Genomic DNA, 19,170 nt, shown 5'->3' on the forward strand with positions numbered 1-19,170 from the left:
AGATGGAAACAACCTAAGTGTCCATCATCAGATGAACGGATAAAGAAGATGTGGCACGTATATACAATGGAATATTACTCAGCCATAAGAAGAAAGGAAATTGAGCTATTTGTAATGAGGTGGATAGACCTAGAGTCTGTCATACAGAGTGAAGTAAGTCAGAAAGAGAAAAACAAATACCATATGCTAACACATATATATGGAATTTAAGGGAAAAAAATGTCATGAAGAACCTAAGGGTAAGACAGGAATAAGAGATACAGACCTACTAGAGAATCGACTTGAGGATATGGCTAGGGGGAAGGGTAAGCTGTGACAAAGCGAGAGAGAGGCATGGACATATATACACTACCAAATGTAAGGTAGATAGCTAGTGGGTAGCAGCCGCATAACACAGGGATGTCAGCTCGGTGCTTTGTGACTGCCTGGAGGGCTGGGCTAGGGAGGTTGGGAGGGAGGGAGATGCAAGAGGGAAGAGAGATGGGACCATATCTATATGTATAACTGATTCACTTTGTTATAAAGGAGAAACTAACACACCATTGTAAAGCAATTATACTCCAATAAAGATGTAAAAAAAAAAAGCTGAATTTCCCTTGGACCTTAGAGACTATATGTAATTTGGATAGGCAGGACAAATAAGGACGGCTGAGAACAGGAAAGGAAGAGTACAAGAAAGGGCACAGTGTTTGGTCAGCTAAGGCAAAACCAGTCTGACTGAGCTGAAGACCTGGCTGTAAAGTAACAGACAATATTTAAGAAGGTTGTGTGATGCCATTATTGTTGAAGAACTTAATTCCTACCCCCAAAGAGTCATGTTTTTATTTTTTCCATTTCTTGATCAAGTCACTCAAGCAAACAGCTCACTTGGGACAGATCTTGCCATTATATTCAGTGAAGAAAGTCATGACAGCCTTAATAAAAAATGATAGAAGCCCTATATTCTGTCCAGATAAACAACCATCTAACGTTTATCAAGTACCTGCCTTGTGCCAGGCACTGAACTGTTCACATGTTGCTGCCCATGCAGTAGAATTACCCAGGGAGCTTTTAAAAACGTAGATACTCGGGTCCAGGCTCAGACCTGCTGAATCAAAGTCTGGTGGTGGCTCCTGGGCTCATAGCTACCCCACTAGCTACTTTCTTACAGATCTCTTAGTTCTCATAACTGTGCTAGGTGGTGGTTTGCCCTGTGCTACACCCGAGGAGACTGGCTCAGTTAACAGCTTGTCCAGGGTCACACAGCTGCTGAGTGGAGGTACCATGATCTATATACTCAGGTCTCTTTGATGCCAAAGCCCATGTTCTTCCTGCTATGTAAGAAGTTAGCAGTTTTTCTATTCCAGATGCTACAAAAATGCCATCTTTGTAGGGTTTTTTTCTCTGTTACCTAGATCTCTCCCTGGTATCCTTGGCTGTACTGTGTGTTTTGTTTAAATGGAAAAATAAATCAAGATTTCCTTTTTGTAAGCATCTCTCTTTTTTTTTTTCCTGGTTCCTATATTTACCAGTTCTTCCTTTATTTCTCTAATCCTTAAAACAAAACTCAAACTATCTGTCCTTTCAAATTGTGGTTCTATCTTTTCTTTCGTTTTGCCAACAACTCTCAAACTAGCCTGATGACTTGATTTTCTCAATATTAAGCTCTCTTCCTATTAAAAAAAGAAGTTTTTATTTAAAAAAAAAATGGAAAATTAATTACAAAGAAGAAAATGGCACCCATAGTCTTGTCAGGCACTTCTCAAATATCCAGTGCCTTTTGAGTCTTGTGTTTTTCCATGTTTTATTTTAAAAATTGGGTCAAATTCTATTTTGTTTTGTAAAAATTTTTTTCCCAACTTACTATAATGTGCATTTTTCACCGTCCTTACATAATTTTTTATGATGCGTTAATGTATGCTTGGTGCTTCATCAGATAGAGGTGCCACAGCTTATTTAATTAGGCCTCTATTATTAAAAATTAAAATGGTTTCCAGCTTTCTGCTCTTATAAATAATGCGAAAGTATGTGTAAATCTCTAATTATTTCCCTAGGATATATTTCCAGATCTAATTACTGAGTCCAGGGTATATTTTTTAAAGTTTTTAAAAACTGTTAGTCTTATGCCCTGCCCCATTTCATTTGGTCACCAAATTCTATGATATTGCCTTGGAAGCATCTCTTAGAGAAACTTCCTTTATTTCTGCAATGGCCCCATTCGATGGGATCCCATTACTTCTCCTTTTCACGCTTCCTTGCTTTCTCACTGGAGTGCCTCTTGTTTCTTCTTTGCTAATCCATACTGCACACAGCTAACAGTCAGTCTTCATAAAGTACCACTCTAATGTAATTGTGTGTATGTTTATTTGTTCAGAAAATGCTTCTCGGGCACATATGTTATTTGACTTGCTGAGATATTGCCAGTACCAAGACACACCCAATTCCCTTGAGTATCATCAAGTTTAGGAAATATTAAAACGCATCATCATAAGAGATACAAATAGAAAGTAACTTAAGCGCATAAAGAAAGGCTAGTCTTTTTTTACTTAAAGTGACACTGAAGAGGTGGCACATGAGCTGAGAATTAAAGAATAATTAGGCATTTTCCAGGGAGAAAAGACATTTAAATATGTGCATTACTTCCGTATTCCTTGGTGAAGACTTTATAACACGGTTCCAATCTGCTTTTTAAATCTTACCACTAATGCAGTATGACCCAACCTATTTGAATTAATGGACTATTCCTGACTGTGTCTTATGCTTTCTGAATTTTGCCTCTGGTTATATCTGTCCAGGCTAAAACCTGCAAGGCTTTGCTCTTTTCTTTAATCTCCAAATGCTGCTTTTCCTTTAATGATCTTCTTCTAAGAGTCCATTCTCATTTCCCCCAGCTGGCAGACATCTGGACTGAATATCTTTTTCTTCTCTAATAGGACTTGGCACAGATCTTATATTAGTAGCCATTTTAATATATTTTACCTCTTACCTTCCTAAAAGGACAGCAACAGCCATATCACCTAAGCCATTAAGAACAAAGATTTTATTTCTAAATCTAATGAATACCTTTCCATTCTTACTTATTTTCCTCTTAGCAACATTTGGCACTGTGGATTCTTCCTGAAATATGCTCTCCCTTTGGCTTGTCATTTTTTCTCCTACTTCTCTGGCCACTTCTCAAGACTTTTTTGCAGGTTCTTCAGTCCTCTTTATGTTCCTCATAAGACTCTCCCAGGCTCCTTTGTTCTCTCACTCCACACATTCTCCCTGGGACATGTCATTCAGGCTGGTGGCTCAAATGATCATCCATGTGCTCATGACTCCTAATTCTAAACCCTTGGTCCAAAAGCCCTTTCTTACTTCAGAGCCATATATGTGATTTTTGCCACTTGGAGGTTCTGCAGGCACTTCAATATGTTCAGAATTGAATTTGTCATTCCCCCTAAATTGCTTTTCCTCCTATATTCCTCACACCACAGAGTCATTACCATCATTATCAATCAAGCCTTCTTCTAAATGAATGTGACAGCACACTAAATTAGGCACTCAGGCCCTGGAGTCAAAAGACCTGGGTTAGAATCCTGGCTTCACTAGGACTAGGAGTGTGGCTGGTTAGATTCCTTTCCCTCATTAAACCTCATTTTCATCTCCTGTAAAATAGGAGTAATAATAGTGCTTACTTTCTATGATTTTATAGGACTCTTCTGAGGGTTCAGTATAGTCAGGCACAGAAAGCACTTAGCACAGGGCCTGGAAAATAGCAGGCACTCAGTAAATGTTACCGTGCAAACCTGATTGTGTCGGCACCCGGCAAAACCTTCTGGGCTTCACAGTGCTCCAGGGTTAAATATACTTCTTTAACATGATTTGCCAGGCCCTCTGTGCCCTGGTCCTTGCTTACCTCTCTGGCCTGTCTGCTGTCTCCTTAGTTACACCATTTGTCCCAGACATACTGAACTGCTTTCCTTGCCCAGAGTGTACTGTACTCTGAGGCTTCCCCACTATAGCAGAACTTCTCCTACTCAGCCTGGAGGTCACAGCTTGGATAACAGTTCATTTGGGAAGCCTTCCCAGCTATCTTCGTCTTCTGTGTTCCCTATGTGAACGCTTTTCCTACTATATTTGCCCTATATAAATGTTTTTCCTATGGTATTATCACTTGTTTAATTATCCATTTTGTCCATAACTCTCAGTTTCCTGACCATAAGCATCAAGTCAGGTCCACTGACAGTTTTTATCCTAGCCTTCAGCAGAGACCTGGCATAAAAAAGATGCTCTTTAAATTTTTTGAACCAATCAGCTGCTTGATTGCTGTAATTTTATACCCTGCTATGTTCCAATAAAGATTTAAAGTGGCAAACATAAATATGTATGTACAATAACAGCAGCACCACGACATAAGAAAAAAAAAGGTAAAGGGATGAATTTAATAGACAGGTTATATGTTACAAGGTTATTGTATACATAAGACATAAATAAGCTCTATATTCCTATAAAATATAGGTCTATAAATTGGTCCTGAGCTTTCTGGCATCTTCTATATAAGGGAACTGAATGGTATCATTGACAAGGGCCATAAGATTAAAGCAAACCACATGCTTGGAAAAAGCATGACCATTTCTGAAGGACTTGAGAGAAAGATCTTTGGTTCCTCACAGAGGACATTGTGCACTGTCGTGCCCAGCAGCCTCACAGCATCTTTAATGTTAACTGTTCCACGTAGCCTCAGAGCTCTTGCCCACGTGGGCTAATGGCAGAAGGAGAAAAGTAGTTCAGTAAAAACAGCCTCATAAGAGCTCAAAACATTGTCTTAGGGGCTTCCCTGGTGGCGCAGTGGTTGAGAGTCCGCCTGCCGATGCAGGGGACACGGGTTCGTGCCCCGGTCTGGGAAGATCCCACATGCCGCGGAGCGACTGGGCCCGTGAGCCATGGCCGCTGAGCCTGCGCGTCCGGAGCCTGTCCTCCGCAACGGGAGAGGCCACAACAGTGAGAGGCCCGCGTAACGCATAAAAAAAAAAAAAAAAAAAAAAAAAAAAAAAAAAAAAAAACATTGTCTTAACTCTAAAGGTATGGAGAGACTGCATGTCCTTCAAATCATTCTCCACAAATGGTATTTTACTCACTGAGCTTTGGATGAGAATTGGTTTGTACAGATTTTGGTTACTCTTCATAAAGCATCTATAGTGCAGATACTTTGTATCACGAGCTAAGTACAGGTCCAAGGGCTTTACTCGTAGGTGGAAATGGGTATAGGCTTCTCTTAGGGAAGTTGAGCCTGCTGAGATTTTACTCAGGAACTAAAGGTGACTTTACCTCTGAACTGAGGGTGGCCAGTGTGGCCTGCAGAAAACAATTGAGATTCATGTGTTTTTGTTTGCAGTACTTAACAGAATGGTGCCTTGCGCATGGTCAACAGACCACTGCCCAAAGCTCAGTCCCTGTCTGTGTGGCCTTTCTCACCTTGTTTCTGGCTGTAACTCCATGTCCTCTGTTCTAGCCAGGTCGAAAATGCTTTTCTCATGCTATTCCTTTTCCTGAACTGTTCCCAGTCATCTGGGTAGCTCCTGTTGGTCCTTCAAGACAGTTCAAATGCCCTTTACATTTCAGACAATCTCCTGACCAGGTTCTTAGGGTTCTTTCTTCTTACTCTCGTCATACTCCATGTGTTTGTCAATCACTTTTTTCATATTTTCTGTAATCAGTGGTTTTTTTTTTCTTTTTTGGTCCATCTCTCACTCGGACTCTGAGCACCTTTAGGGTAGGTACTGTGTTTTGTTGATTTTTATAGCTGAGGTCCTAGTGTCATGAGTATTACAGGTACTCAGTATAGATTTGTACAAATTTTTGTAGCTGCTGTTTTCAGCATCTCACACACATGCACTTGTGATTAGTAATGCCCCCTACCGCCTTCAGTATCCACTGTAGGATACATGTAAGGCTGATTCCGCCCCCCACCCCAGATTATCTATACTATTAGAAGGGACATACGGAAGCATATTATTTGCAACTTACATGAACAAGCTCTTGGCATTTGATCATGTAAAAATCAGTATGGAATTGTGGTTCTTAAACGTTTCCCGGTTTATTAGCATTCCTACTCAGCGAGTTTCAGCTTCTGAGATAGTCCTGAGAAGACAGTCATCGCGGCCTTGTGCTTCTCTGTACCACTTGCCTTCAGTAGGAGAAAAATCTCGTTCTGGGGGTATGTACTATTTCTCTAACACCGGCCAGCTGTAATAAATGCCGACTAGTGTGAAAGGTGAGCCTCAGTGATGAGTTCATGTCTTATGGCACCATTAATAAAAATCCTCAAAATACATATTCTCCAATTGGTGAGATTACCATTTTCACAAATGAGTGAAAATTATATACAAGTTGTATTTTACTCATTCAAAATGCCTAAGTATTGCTACTCTGTTACAATGTTTATATTATTTTCGTAAGAGTAGTACACTGAAAAATGCTGATAACTGTTGACACTTACAAAATATGTTTATTTTTAAATTTAGAATTGTCGAAGAAGCTTTGTAAGTAAAATTTGTGGAATTGTCTTCGAGTGATAACTTTCTGTAGGCTGTATACTGACTGTAAAGAATATTGTTACATACATTAAACGCTTCTTTCAGTTTTTCCCTCTGAAAGCATTAGTGAGACAGCTGAACCAACAGCAGAGAATGCTGGCAGCTCTGCCATAATGGTGTTATCTCACCGAGTGGCAGCTAAGCACTAAATCTTCATGTCCTTATGTTGTTTTGAAGCAAAATAAGAGTTTCAGTGCATATGCACAACGTATGTAACGATATTATACTTCAGCTTCCTGTTCATATGAAAATCAGAGTTTATTCTCACCAAAGCTGAGAATGTTGGCCTGAATCTAACTGCTGTGGACACTTTAATCCAGAAATTCATCTGAACAGGAAATTATGCCTGCCTTTTTGTTTTATATAGTATATAATTTCATTGTGGATGTATCATTTTTCTTTTCTGGGCTTGTCCAAAAAGCCTTACAGCTTTAACTTGTTTCTCCTTTTTTCTGAGCATGTGTCCCATTTCCATATTTTTAAAGGTTATGCCCTTTCTCTTTTAGCTTTATAGATTTTTTTCTTTTTCAAAATAGTTTTTCTATATTTTTTCCAGTTGCTAGGACCTTTTCTCGTTTTGGTTTTGTTTTTAAATAGAGGCTTGTTTTGAGTATTGCAAAGGTATTGTTAAAACAATACTGACCTTGCTGGTGTGCGTGAGTGTGTGCTTATGTGTGTGCCCATGCAAACCAAGTTCATGCGCCCTCACTTTTTAAAAATAGACTCTGATCAGAAATCAGTGCCACAGGAACATGAAACTAAATGTAGAAGTTATTTGCTTATTAATGTTGAAAATTATCTGAATAGCTTTCTAAATGAAAGAATTTTTTTCCATTTTATTTTGCATAATTATATTTTATATAAAATAATTATATTTACATTTACTATTATATATTTTATAATATAAGCATCCCTGTATTTATCATTTGATTTCTAAGAGCGCCCAAATGTACTTTGTCATAGAATCTGGACTGAGCAGAACAAGTCCTGGGCAGTTATCCTAAGTTGGCCTTTCTATGCTACATGAAATGTAAGGTGTTGAAAGTGTGTTAGTAACTTTCTAATTCACTTGCTTTCTCATAACAAAGTTGTGTAGGAGAGGAAAGCGCATGTGTTCTCAATAGCTTTCATTCTCTCTGCACCTGAGTACTGCATTTGACCACATGGAGCAAATTGCAGGTATTCTCCTTCTTGTAAGAATACTGACTTGTCAGAGCATGCATGTACATACAACGTGCCTATTTTAGTGTGTTTATTTTGTGATAATTAGTAACTTAATACATAATAATTTTCATTGTGACTTAGTCATCTTTTTCATAAGGAATAATAATTGAAAGAGAAATTAAATATAACCACTAACGTACATTTATTTCTTAATCTTTGTTTTATCAAGTGCCTTTTCCAGGCATAGTCTCATTTGAATGTAAAAAACAGGAATCTACAATGTGTTGGATTGTCTTCATTCTAATACTTTACATGAATAAAAGTTGCCATCATAAATCTTTGAACAGCAAGTGTCCTGTTTGAGCTCTTCTTGTCTTTGTTGTTCTCTGTTGATCATGTTACATGCCTGTTTGTGGTGACTAAGATACTCCTCACAAATACGTGAGTACTGTTAAGTAAACAGCTGTCCGTAATTCCTTGTTATTTATTATATAGAACACACTTTAAAAGAATCTACAGTGTGTGGTTATTTGTAGACTTAAACAACAAGCCTTTGATACTGTGAGGGTGCTACATAATTTTTAGATGTTAAATGTGAGAAATTTGTGTTGAGAGTTGTCTTATCTGTAGGTTAACAACTGTTTGCTTTGATAGATATTACCTCCCCAAACTGTGCATTCTTTGGCTTAATCTTGCATTGTGTAAATGTAGTCTGAAAATAGTTTGGGGTTCCATGTGGAAATTTTGACAAAACTTTTGAGACTGCTGTACAAAAGTTTTAAAATCCTGTATTCATAGTTTATTTATGATTTACATCTTTCCCATTTCCTCATAGATTTGAAATGGCCTTTAGCAGAAGATAAAATAAGAAAAACATGGCTCACGGTGTCAAAGCCAGGTATTAAAGTATGTGTGTGCATAGGGCTTGAGGGGAAGGCGTACTTTTATCCAAGCGAAGAAAAACTGCTTCAGTCAAACATAAACCTTAGCAGTGACCTTCTTAGAAGTCAAGGCATAAGGAGTCTTCCTAGATTTTACTCATTGCACTAAGCTCTTGGTGATTTACAATGGTGATGAGCTAGTTTATAGCAGAAAAGGAAGTATTAGTCAGTGTCTTTTCTGGGCACGGTTATCATTGCTCTTGGGTAGGAGATCTGACTGAGTTCGGTTAACTAGCACTCCTCAAAGCTGGACAACAAACTATTCCTGTTTTTGCAGACTGCCGTTAGTTGTTATTGTAAAAGATCTGCCACTTGGCCCTGATATGCTTCCAGTCAGGAGAGGCACTTTGCACTGTTGGTGTGAGTACATGGAAATTACTTTGAACATTCTTTTCTGGGTCAGGGGACTTACTTGCTTTCATCCAGAACAGAATTTTAACAACCACAATACGTTCATAATAGTAATCCAAGCAAAGTTTCCAAATAGTTTACGAATTAATCTTTGTTAACGAAATTATTAATAACCTTTCTGATCAGTAAAAGTATCATTAATATGTTGGTTCCAATATTAGTTTCCTTAATAATTGAAGTAGACTGTAGCTGCCTCTTATGTTACTAAATCAGTCATAATGAAGGCTTATAGTTTAATACTTTAGGGATGGATATTGGTGAGAACTGAAATTAGGAAGGATTTGATGGGAAATACTGACTTTTGTTTAGACTTGACAGATGAACAGAATTTGGGCAATGGGAAGCATGTCATAAAGTTTGTCCTATACGCATTATCATTAAAATTATGATGAAAAGTGTTTGTATTTAGATATTCTAAAGAAAATACCTTTTTTTTGTAAATGCAAATAATCTGAATCTTAGGTAAAGCCTCTTTTTATAGTTAATACTATATGATTAAGGCATGCTGGTGACAGCATGAGAATAAAAAATTGTGATGAACATCTTCGTGTGTTCACATTTGGAAAGTTAGTGTATGATCAAGTACCATGGAGACTGTATACCAGGCAGAAGAGAAGGGTGGAAGTGAACTGGCAGAGCAAGGGGAGAGTTTAGGGAACCAGGGCTTGAATTAGATCCTGAGGAACAACAGGATTTGATTTGCCAAAGATACTGGGAGAGTACAGTCGGGGTTGGAGATCCAGTGTTGGAGACTGCCCTGACTGGAACCCAAAGTTCATCCTTTTAAGTGGTAAGAGCTAAAGTTAGAGAGGTAGTCTTGGTTGTTGTGAAGTCTCACTTCTAACAAAGTGAAAAGTAAAAGGAGTCAGAAATGGTGGGAGTTGTGAAGGTAGTATTTAGGACTGTAAGTATTCTGGGACTGGTGAGTAAATTGTTCCCTTCTTAGTATTCTGAGAGTTGGTTATCTTCCTAAGCAGTTTACTACTTGTTCTCAGATAAAATAAGACCTGTTGGCTTTCCATCACCATAGTCACCCCAAAATAGTCTTTTATTTTGAGATTTCTGTACTAATTATGTTCAATTTAAAGGAAGACTCAGTAAAAGTAATTGCATCTTATGTCTTTTTTTACATCTCTTTTGATCCATGAGTGAGGTATTTGCAGAACTGTATGATGGCATATAGTAGGAAAAAAGTATGATTCATCCTGATTACAAAGCTGTTTCCTAAGAAATAATCATTGGAGAAATATCTTATTTGTGTTTTTACAAATGGTTTTGACTTAAAAAAATCTTGCCTTTTCTGTGTATGGCTGTAAATGGCCATAATTTTATATTGCAGGTTTTTTTTGTGTGGGACCATTTACTTAGTGCCTGTCACCCCTAGTGATCTACAGAGTTAGCCATAAAATCTAAGCCCCATCCCCTAATACCTACCCCAAACTTTAATAGCTGTGCCTTAAACCGCGTTTTTAACGTTCAAAACCCAGATAGGGAGTCCCTTGATATGTATTGACAAATATTGATTTCATCTAAATCAGTCTTTTTCAGCAGTAGTTGGCCAATTTGCAAGGTTCAATACTCGTGGACTTTGATGGATTCATTTTCTAAAACATTAGCAACTTATCTGAAATTCTAGGTGCCAATAGAATCTTTGGATATAAAGCCTTAGAAGAATCCTCTGGGTACAACACTAGGATCTATTTGTTGACCTTAGAGTAGTTTCACAGGAATGGGGGTGCCAGAAACCAGATGGGAGTGGAGTGCAGATTGATGGGAGTGAGTGGAGACAGCAAGTTTAGATGCTTCCTACAGGGAATTTGCTGATAAAGGAGAAGAGACAGCTGGAGCAGTCAACAGAAGGGGAAGCCACATCAAGGATACTAGGGGAGTTGAGTGTTTTTAAAGGCTGAGAAAACTTAATAGAGGAAAAGCTGGAAGAGAAGTGGATTAATGATGGAGCAAATTTTCTGAGAAATCAGGAGGGGTTAGGAACAGAAACAAACTTAGGGGGAGTCCTCATTTTCTAAGGCAGGAAGCAAGGCTGAGCTTGAATATATGTTTTGGTTTGGGGAGTAACGGGTGAGAAAGTGAGGGGTGCTCTGATGAAAGGCTCTTCTATCAGGTCAGAGGTTAGGTGGTAATGTGACGATTATGGTTGGTAGGGAGGGGGGGGGAGAGAGGTGAATAATGAGAGTTTGGAATAGTTGCTGTGGAAAATGAGAAAAGGAAGCTGATAAAAACAATAAAAAGCACTGCTGAGCTCTCCGACCTCATGCTACAGGCCCAATCTAACTTCCCACTGTAGCTTTAAGCTCCATCCAAAGTGGAGACTCACTTTGCCCTGCACCGACCTCACTCCTTCTCTTCACCTTCTGCAACCGTCTTATGTCTTCTGCCTTGCTTCAAACCTACCTGTTCTCTTATGCCCAGCTCAGGTAGATCATTTCTTGACCTCTTCAGCTGGCAGTGCTATCTATCCCCCTCCAGGCTTCTACAACAGCTGAACCACTCTTGAGAATTGTGTAATTTGCAAATATATTTTATCTTCTTTCCTAGATTGTAGGTTCCTTTGGGGCAAGAATCATGAGTTTGTCAGTGTCTCTGTTTCTCTTTCTCTCTCTGCCTAGGGCAGCGCTCCTGTGTTGTTCAGTAAAAGTGAATGAATAAATTAATGAATGAAGTAAATCCACCAAACTACGTAAGAGTGGTGGATGGACCTATGAACCAGTTCATTTTATTTTGTACTTTAATTAGCTCCTTTGTGGGTGGGTATCTAAAGTGTTGGCCCACACAAATTTAAGACATAGCTAAGTTAGCTAACAGATATAACTAGTCATTTATCGTGTATTAATTAGGAGGATATTGTTGTGGCTTATTGTTAAAATAAAACTCAGTATTTAGATCCTAATTAATTTGTATTACAGAATTTTATTTGGTATTATTCATTTGAGGAGCTAAACCAGAAGTTTCTCAGATGCTTCTAATTGCCTCTTTTGCCATATGGATATAGAAGTACAAATAGCAATCACAATTCAAATTCCATTTTTATAAACTCCAAGATCACAGGCTTCATTGTTTCATTGAAGTGCAGTAAAAAGTAGTCTTCTGCATCACCACAGCAGTAGCAGCATTCCCTACCTGATTGCCATTGCCCCTACCCAAGGCTCAGCGAGTACATACTTGAATTTTTCCCTTATTTCAGTGATACTGGTCCATCCATTTATATCCAGGTTTTCCTACCTCAACCCCAGCACGGTATCTCGCAAGATACTGCTAAAACGTCACACTCTCACCTTGGGGAAGAGTGGTCAGAACAGATAAAACCCTCAAATTCTAGGTCTGTCTGGGGACATTGTCCAGAGTAGGCCAATGTATTATCAAGTGAAGTGAATATAATGCAGAGGAAGGAGGAAAGGAAATCTTGCCGAAAACTGCCATCATTTCTGTTCCAGTGTCTGCCTATAATGTTAAATTTCCACTCATTGGATTTTTCAGGCTCCTAGGTATTGGTGTACATATCATATCTGGTGTTTTCTTTGGATAATCACTCAGGATTTTAACTTTGTTTTAGTTTTGTTTTTTTCCCTGCTGAAATATTACATAGAGATATTTGAAATGGGCAAGAAAATGAGAGAAAAAGGATCACTACTAGTTTTGGCCATCTCGTCCATGAAGCTTCCTGATTCTATCAGCTAGAAATAGTCTCTCCCTTCCCTGAATTTATATAGCCATTTTTTTTTTTTTTTTTTTTTTTTTTTTTTTTTTTTGCGGTACGCGAGCCTCTCACTGCTGTGGCCTCACCCCTTGCAGAGCACAGGCTCCGTACGCTCAGGCTCAGCGGCCATGGCTCACGGGCCCAGCCGCTCCGCAGCATGTGGGATCTTCCCGGGCCGGGGCACGAACCCGAGTCCTCCGCATTGGCAGGCGGACTCTCAACCACTGCGCCACCAGGGAAGCCCTATATAGCCATTTAACTGTACTTGTATTAAGACAACTCAGTTTTAGCCAGATATGGAAGCAACCTAAGTATCCATCAGCAGATGAATGGATAAAGAAGATGTGGCGCGCGCACACACACACACACTCTCTCTCTCTCTCTCTCTCTCACACACACACACACACACACACACACACACACACACACACACACACACAATGGAATACTACTCAGCCATAGAAGGAACGAAATAATGCCATTTGCAGCAATGTGGATGCAACTAGAGATTATCATACTAAATGAAGTCAGAAAGAGAAAGCTGAATACCATATGATATGACTTACATGTGGAATCTAAAACATGACACAAATGAACCTATGAAACAGAAACAGAATCATGGACATAGAGGACAGACTTGTGGTTGCCAAGGGGGAGGGAGTTGGGGGAAGGATGGAGTGGGAGGCTGGGGTTAGCAGATGTAAGCTATTATACAATATATAGAATGGATAAACAACAAGGTCCTACTGTACAGCACAGGAAACTATATTCAATATCCTATGATAAACCATAATGGAAAAGAACATATAAAGAATGCATATATATGTATAACTGAATCACTTTGCTGTACAGCAGTAATTAACACAACATTGTAAATCAACTATACTTCGATTTAAAAAGAAAGAAATGTTGCCATTTACAACAACATGGATGGGTCTGGAGGATATTATGCTCAGTGAAATAAGTCAGACAAAGATAGACAGATACTGTATGTTTCCACTTATATGTGGAATCTAAAAAATAAAACGAATGAATATAACAAAATACAAAAAGACTTATAGATGCAGGGAACAAACTAGTGGTTATCTGTGGGTAACTAGTGGTAGGGGTAGGGAAGGATGGGGAAGGTAATTAAGAGGTGTAACTTAGGTGTAAAATAAATAAGATATAAGAATATATTGTACAACACAGGGAATACAGCCAAAATTTTATAATTTTAAACGGGATAAGTCTATAAAGACATCAAATCACTATATTGTACACCTGAAACTAACGTAACACTGTAAATCAACTATACTTCAATTTAAAAAAAAAGATGCCCCAGTTTGTGTTGCAGTTGCGTACATGAACCTCACTTTTCTACACTGTTAGCCCGTCGCCTACTCTGCTCTTGCTCCCCTTTTTTTCCAGCCCTCAATACATATAACCAAAAACAGCTTTGTTGTTTCAGTTGTTAATTATACTGGTTAGCTGATTCATATCTAGAATGGATTGTTTTTAAGAGGGCTTCTTGGTGACTTTAATGAATCCATTCAAGATATCATATGTTTTGTAGGTGCAGATGCCACAGTCTTAAAGAAGGTTAAAGAAGATCACTGCTTTGCATAGTGTAGAGATTGATGGCATATGGCTACACTCTGACAGTATTCTAGAAGGTTCTCTGGATTTCTCCTTGTAATTGTCTAGTTAATTACTGTCTAAAATTGGTCATAGTTGATGATGCAGCCTAAGGAAAAAAAGAATCTTTCAGTGATGACAATTAGTCTGACTTTTTTCTGCTTTAAGGTTCCTAGACCTCTGTAATGATTAGAATCCATAAGAACTGGCAAAGCTATTCTAGAGCCTGATATTAAGGTCTTGTGTCTTCATTGAGGTCCTTTGCTTCTCAAGCACATCATGAAGTATCAGTGATCTTTCTTTCGAACAATGTTTCTTGATGCCCATGGGAAAGGAAGAACCAATCGCTGTCCTGATAAGGAACCAACATCACTGTACTTTAAAAACTCTAGGCTTTCTTAAATGACATAAATAAAGGTAAAGTGTTAGATATAAGAGTGACTTTGTAACAGCCAAGTTACAATCTCTGTAAGAGAAATATGAGCTAAATAAGAGAAATTATCTCAGTCATCTGTGGGGTGGCTGCCTTCCTGTTGCCCTCTCAAGTGAAAGCAATTCATTGTCACATCTTACTACCTTATGATGTTCTTAATTCACCTCTGACTTAATGTACCTTGGAGTTCCAAAAAAGTTTTTTTGATTCTTTTTTGAGCCTTTTGTGTCTAAATACAGCAACTTTTACTCCTCTCAGATATCAATCAAACCATCTCCATTCTCTGCCTCAGCCTTCATTTCAGTGTAGAGAGGAGACTTAGCACCTGGCTTAGCCTTCCACTCCATCCCTGGTCAAGCCATCCTCGTAGGTAATTTCATGTATATGATGACACATTTAGCTCAGTTTCTTGATCTCCCCATTATCCATGCTGCTTCATACTTTGAATTTTGTCTTCTGGATTTGCTCTACCTGTTAAACATTAAATTTAAACATCTCATTCTCTGATGACAGTCTCATATTACAACTGTTGGTAAGTTATTCCCCGTGTAGCTGTTCTTTACTCTCGTGAAGATATCTCTTCCCTAAATGCCTTTATTCTTTTTCCCTATTCATAATCATTCACCTCCCTGCACTCTTTTCTCCAGTCCCAGTTATACTCTGTGGCCCATCCTTTAAACCATATTCTTGCCAGTATCCTCAGCACCTTAGCCCTAGTGCCCACTCCTGGTAGAGGTGCAGTCCTGGGTCTCGCCAGCTGACTGCCTTTGCTCTACCTGCACTGGCTTTGAGCTCCACTGGAGAAAATCCCCCAAAGCATTCAGATTACTGCCAAAATAAATTCTTTGTTGCTGTATTAGTTTTCTAGGGCTGCTGTAACAAATTACCACAAACTGGGTTGGCTTAAAACAATAGAAACTTATTCTCTTACGGTCTGGAAGTTAGAAGCCTGAAATCAATGTGTCAGCAGGCACGCTCCCTCTGAAGTCTCTAGGGAAGAATCCTTTCTTGACTCTTCTGGCTTCTAGTGGTTGCCAACAATCCTTGGCATTCCTTGGCTTGTGGCAACATGACTCCAATCTCTGCCTCTGTCTTCACGTGGCCTTCTTCCCTGGGTCTGTCTTCTTCTTACAAGGATCCACTCATTTTGGATTTAGCTCCCGGCCTAATTCAGTACAGCCTTATCACAGTTTAACTAATTACATTTGCAAAGACCCTATTTCCAAATAAGATTACATTCTGAGGTTCCAGTGGACATGGATTTGTGGGGTGGTGGGCGGCGGTGGGGATGGATACTCTCCAACCCAGTATAGTTGCGGATGTCCAAAGAACCCTCAGTGCTGGCTGTTTTTCTGTATTTTCCTGGCCAGTTTTCCTGTTCTCTGCAGTAGCAATTTTAAGCCTCCCCCTGCCCATCTTCAACACTCCAGCGCCCATCCTCCTGCCCCCATTTCTTTGGCAAAGAAATCAGACACCATCAAACCAGAACTCCCTTCTCTTTCTTCCCTCAGACCTACAGATTAGCTGAATCTATACTCATTGCTTCCTGTTGTAATGAAAGAGTTCATCCTCCTGTCTAAAATTTCATTTCATTTTTTTCCATCTCCACATATCCCATAGCCTTCTGCCCCCTCAGGAAACTTCAATTTAAACACTGTCCCCTTTCTTTACCATAGCTTTAAACTTGAACTTACTAATGGTTCCTGTCTTCAGCATTTAATGTCATTCAGATGTTTTCAGTCTTTAAAAAGAAAAAGGAAAATACTGCACAATTGCACACCACTTTTCAATCCCTGCCCCTAGTCCAGCTTTCCCTCTACCTCTTTCTTCCCTTCAGATACAAGCTTCTCAGAATTGCTGGGGACGTTGTCACTATGGCCTCACCCCTAATGGCTTCATGAGCTCTGTAGTCAGTCTCCCACCCCCGTGTCCCACTGAACTGGAACTGTATCCCGTGTCGTAAAACCCAGATCTTGTCCCTTTTTGCCCCATTCACCAACACTTGACCCTGATGGACATTTTCTTCTTCTAGAAACATTCCCTGCCTTGAGGGTAGTTCAGGGAGAATTGGGGGCCAGGATAAACTAGATAGAACTAGAAGACTTCTGAGATCTCCCTCAATTCTAAGAAGCTGATGATTTTCTGAGATTTCAAGAATCTTCAGTTCTTTTTGTTTATAAAACTTCTTGGCAATTTGTGGTTATTTAAACATGGTAGCGCTTTAAAAAAAAATAACGTTGAGACTACAGAATGCAACATCTTTCTCATGCGGTTACTGTAATTTCAAAGAGATTATTTTTAGTAACTGTATTTGTTATTATAAAATTTCTCAGAAATAGAAAACCCATTAGGGAAACTTTAAATAGAAACTGGCTGTACTGAATTTAAAATTCTAAGATTCAAAGATACAGACTCTGATGCATTGTTATCTTTTGAAGTTCTGAAGCCTGAAATGTCCTCTTGTAAGAATATACGGTTTTTATATGTATAAAAATAGGCTTCTTATCTAATTTAATTTTTCAGAGAGTAGGATGACAAATAATATAAGAGAAAATGGAAACTAAATGGTATGAGTTAAAACTTGAAGTTTATAATCTCCTCCCTTTCCTAACAATATCTGTAGTATGAAGAACTCAGCTGTTTACGGCAAAGTTTTTTTTTTTGAACAATTCTCCCTTTAGACAAATAGTTTGACTCCTGATTTGAATTAAATCAAGTTGCTTGATTTTAATTCAAGAACCACTTGATTTTAATTCAAGAACCACATTCAAGAACAATGTTTAAAAGATAATTCCAAATGTCCCCAAGTCTTCCTGGCCTAAAGATGCAGATGAGTTTGGGTTAATATCAAAAAGTCCCATCTTGGAGCCCCTCCTGCATGGCTGCTGAACCTCATCATCTCTGTCCAAGTGTCCACCAAGAATTTCCAAGTCTTGCTGTCTCATGGGCTCTGACCTTCTAGTAGAAGTTCTCCCCGCAGTCCACGGGCATGAGACACTGTGTTACTGCCTTGGGCATGGCCACATGTCTCCCCAAGGGCCAGGCAGCCCTGTATTCTCTCATCCTGACAGAAGTCCCTCTAGGAAGGAGTTCCTTGAACTTTTAATCAGAATCTTCTCTTTCCCTGGGACTCAGTCCTTGGGGAACAGCACCTTGCCCTCCTCTTCTGCCCTCCTTTTTACCAGTTTCTGCTCCTGTGTCTGGGCCCCAGACATCCTCCTAAGAGGGTCTCTTTACTCTGCCCTACCATTCATGCACATAGAGGTGGGGAGGGGGCAGGAAAGCAGATGCAAACTCATATGGAGTTCCTGGTACAGCTGTTGGGAGCCAGAGCTCCAGGATTCTGAGGCTTCAGACTTTCCCCTTACCTTTCAGTCTCTGCCCCTTCCCCCTCAATTTTGTCCAGCTGTAGCAAATTAATAAAACACCCAATGAAAGCCAATCAAAACTGCAGAAGTCTTCAAAAGTTGTTAAAATGTTTTTCCTTTACAATCTGAATTGCTACAAACTTGATAGTTAAACAAGATTTTGATAAACAGTACATTTTGTAAATTCTGCAAATTGGTTGTTTGGCAAATTGGCCTGCTTTCCAGTTCATCAGATATTAAATCTCAGTTAGGTTCACTTGGAACTTCCTACTGCCATAGCCCTTTCATGACAGTGAACTTCAGAACACTTAAAAAAACATTATGTCTTCAAATTCCACATTTAGTTTTATTGAGAACAAAATGCTGTCATCTCTCTGGGGTTTATAGTTGGTGTATGCAGCACTGTACCAAGAGGTCTTCTAGGATATCACGTTAGAGCTCTTTGCAACAGAGCTGGATGCTGACCTTGCTTTTATTTATTTTTAATTGGATGAATTGAGGAAGGGGTGGTACTGGAATGTGTACTTATCCTAAGCCTGGAGAATCACTGTGAGGGGTGCCATGTTGAGGAGAAAAAAGTAGAGAAAGGGGATAGTGTCTTGCCAGCTACTAAAGATTTAAATTAAGACATACAGCTGAATAAGATTATATTTTTCTCCTGTTCACCTAATTCCCAAATTATAAAACTGTTGAAATTGGATGTCTGTTCTTTAAGCACTAGTATTATTAGAGTGAATTAAGTTTATGTATTACACTGTAGAAATGAAAGCAACAAAACAAACGACAGATTTGTATACCCGTAGATAGATAAACTGTAAATAAAAGCTATTTTATCTTTGTTATTCAAAGCATATCAGTGTATCCTACTATAAAGGGATGAACTTCCACCCACTGGTTTTGTAGTTCCCTTTGGGTCTGCCATTGATTGTACAAGCTTTTTGTCTTTGATGAATATTTAGCAACA

At 39.0% G+C, this 19,170-nt stretch overlaps 1 protein-coding gene across 8 annotated transcripts in view; it reads left to right on the plus strand.

Annotated features, from left to right (window-relative positions):
- Positions 1-19,170, plus strand: part of LCLAT1 (lysocardiolipin acyltransferase 1) — a 198,860-nt gene that overhangs the window by 124,103 nt on the left and 55,587 nt on the right. For 4 of the 8 annotated variants that reach the window (XM_032652465.1, XM_032652463.1, XM_032652469.1 and 1 more), the window contains one exon: positions 8,557-8,619. The exons of the other annotated variants lie outside the window; for them this stretch is intronic. In XM_032652465.1, the coding sequence (XP_032508356.1) occupies positions 8,557-8,619 (63 nt within the window). The remainder of the gene's footprint in view (positions 1-8,556; positions 8,620-19,170) is intronic. 8 annotated transcript variants of the gene reach the window in all.

The sequence above is a fragment of the Phocoena sinus genome, chromosome 13 (genome assembly GCF_008692025.1).
Source record: "Phocoena sinus isolate mPhoSin1 chromosome 13, mPhoSin1.pri, whole genome shotgun sequence".
Taxonomy (NCBI): domain Eukaryota; kingdom Metazoa; phylum Chordata; class Mammalia; order Artiodactyla; family Phocoenidae; genus Phocoena; species Phocoena sinus.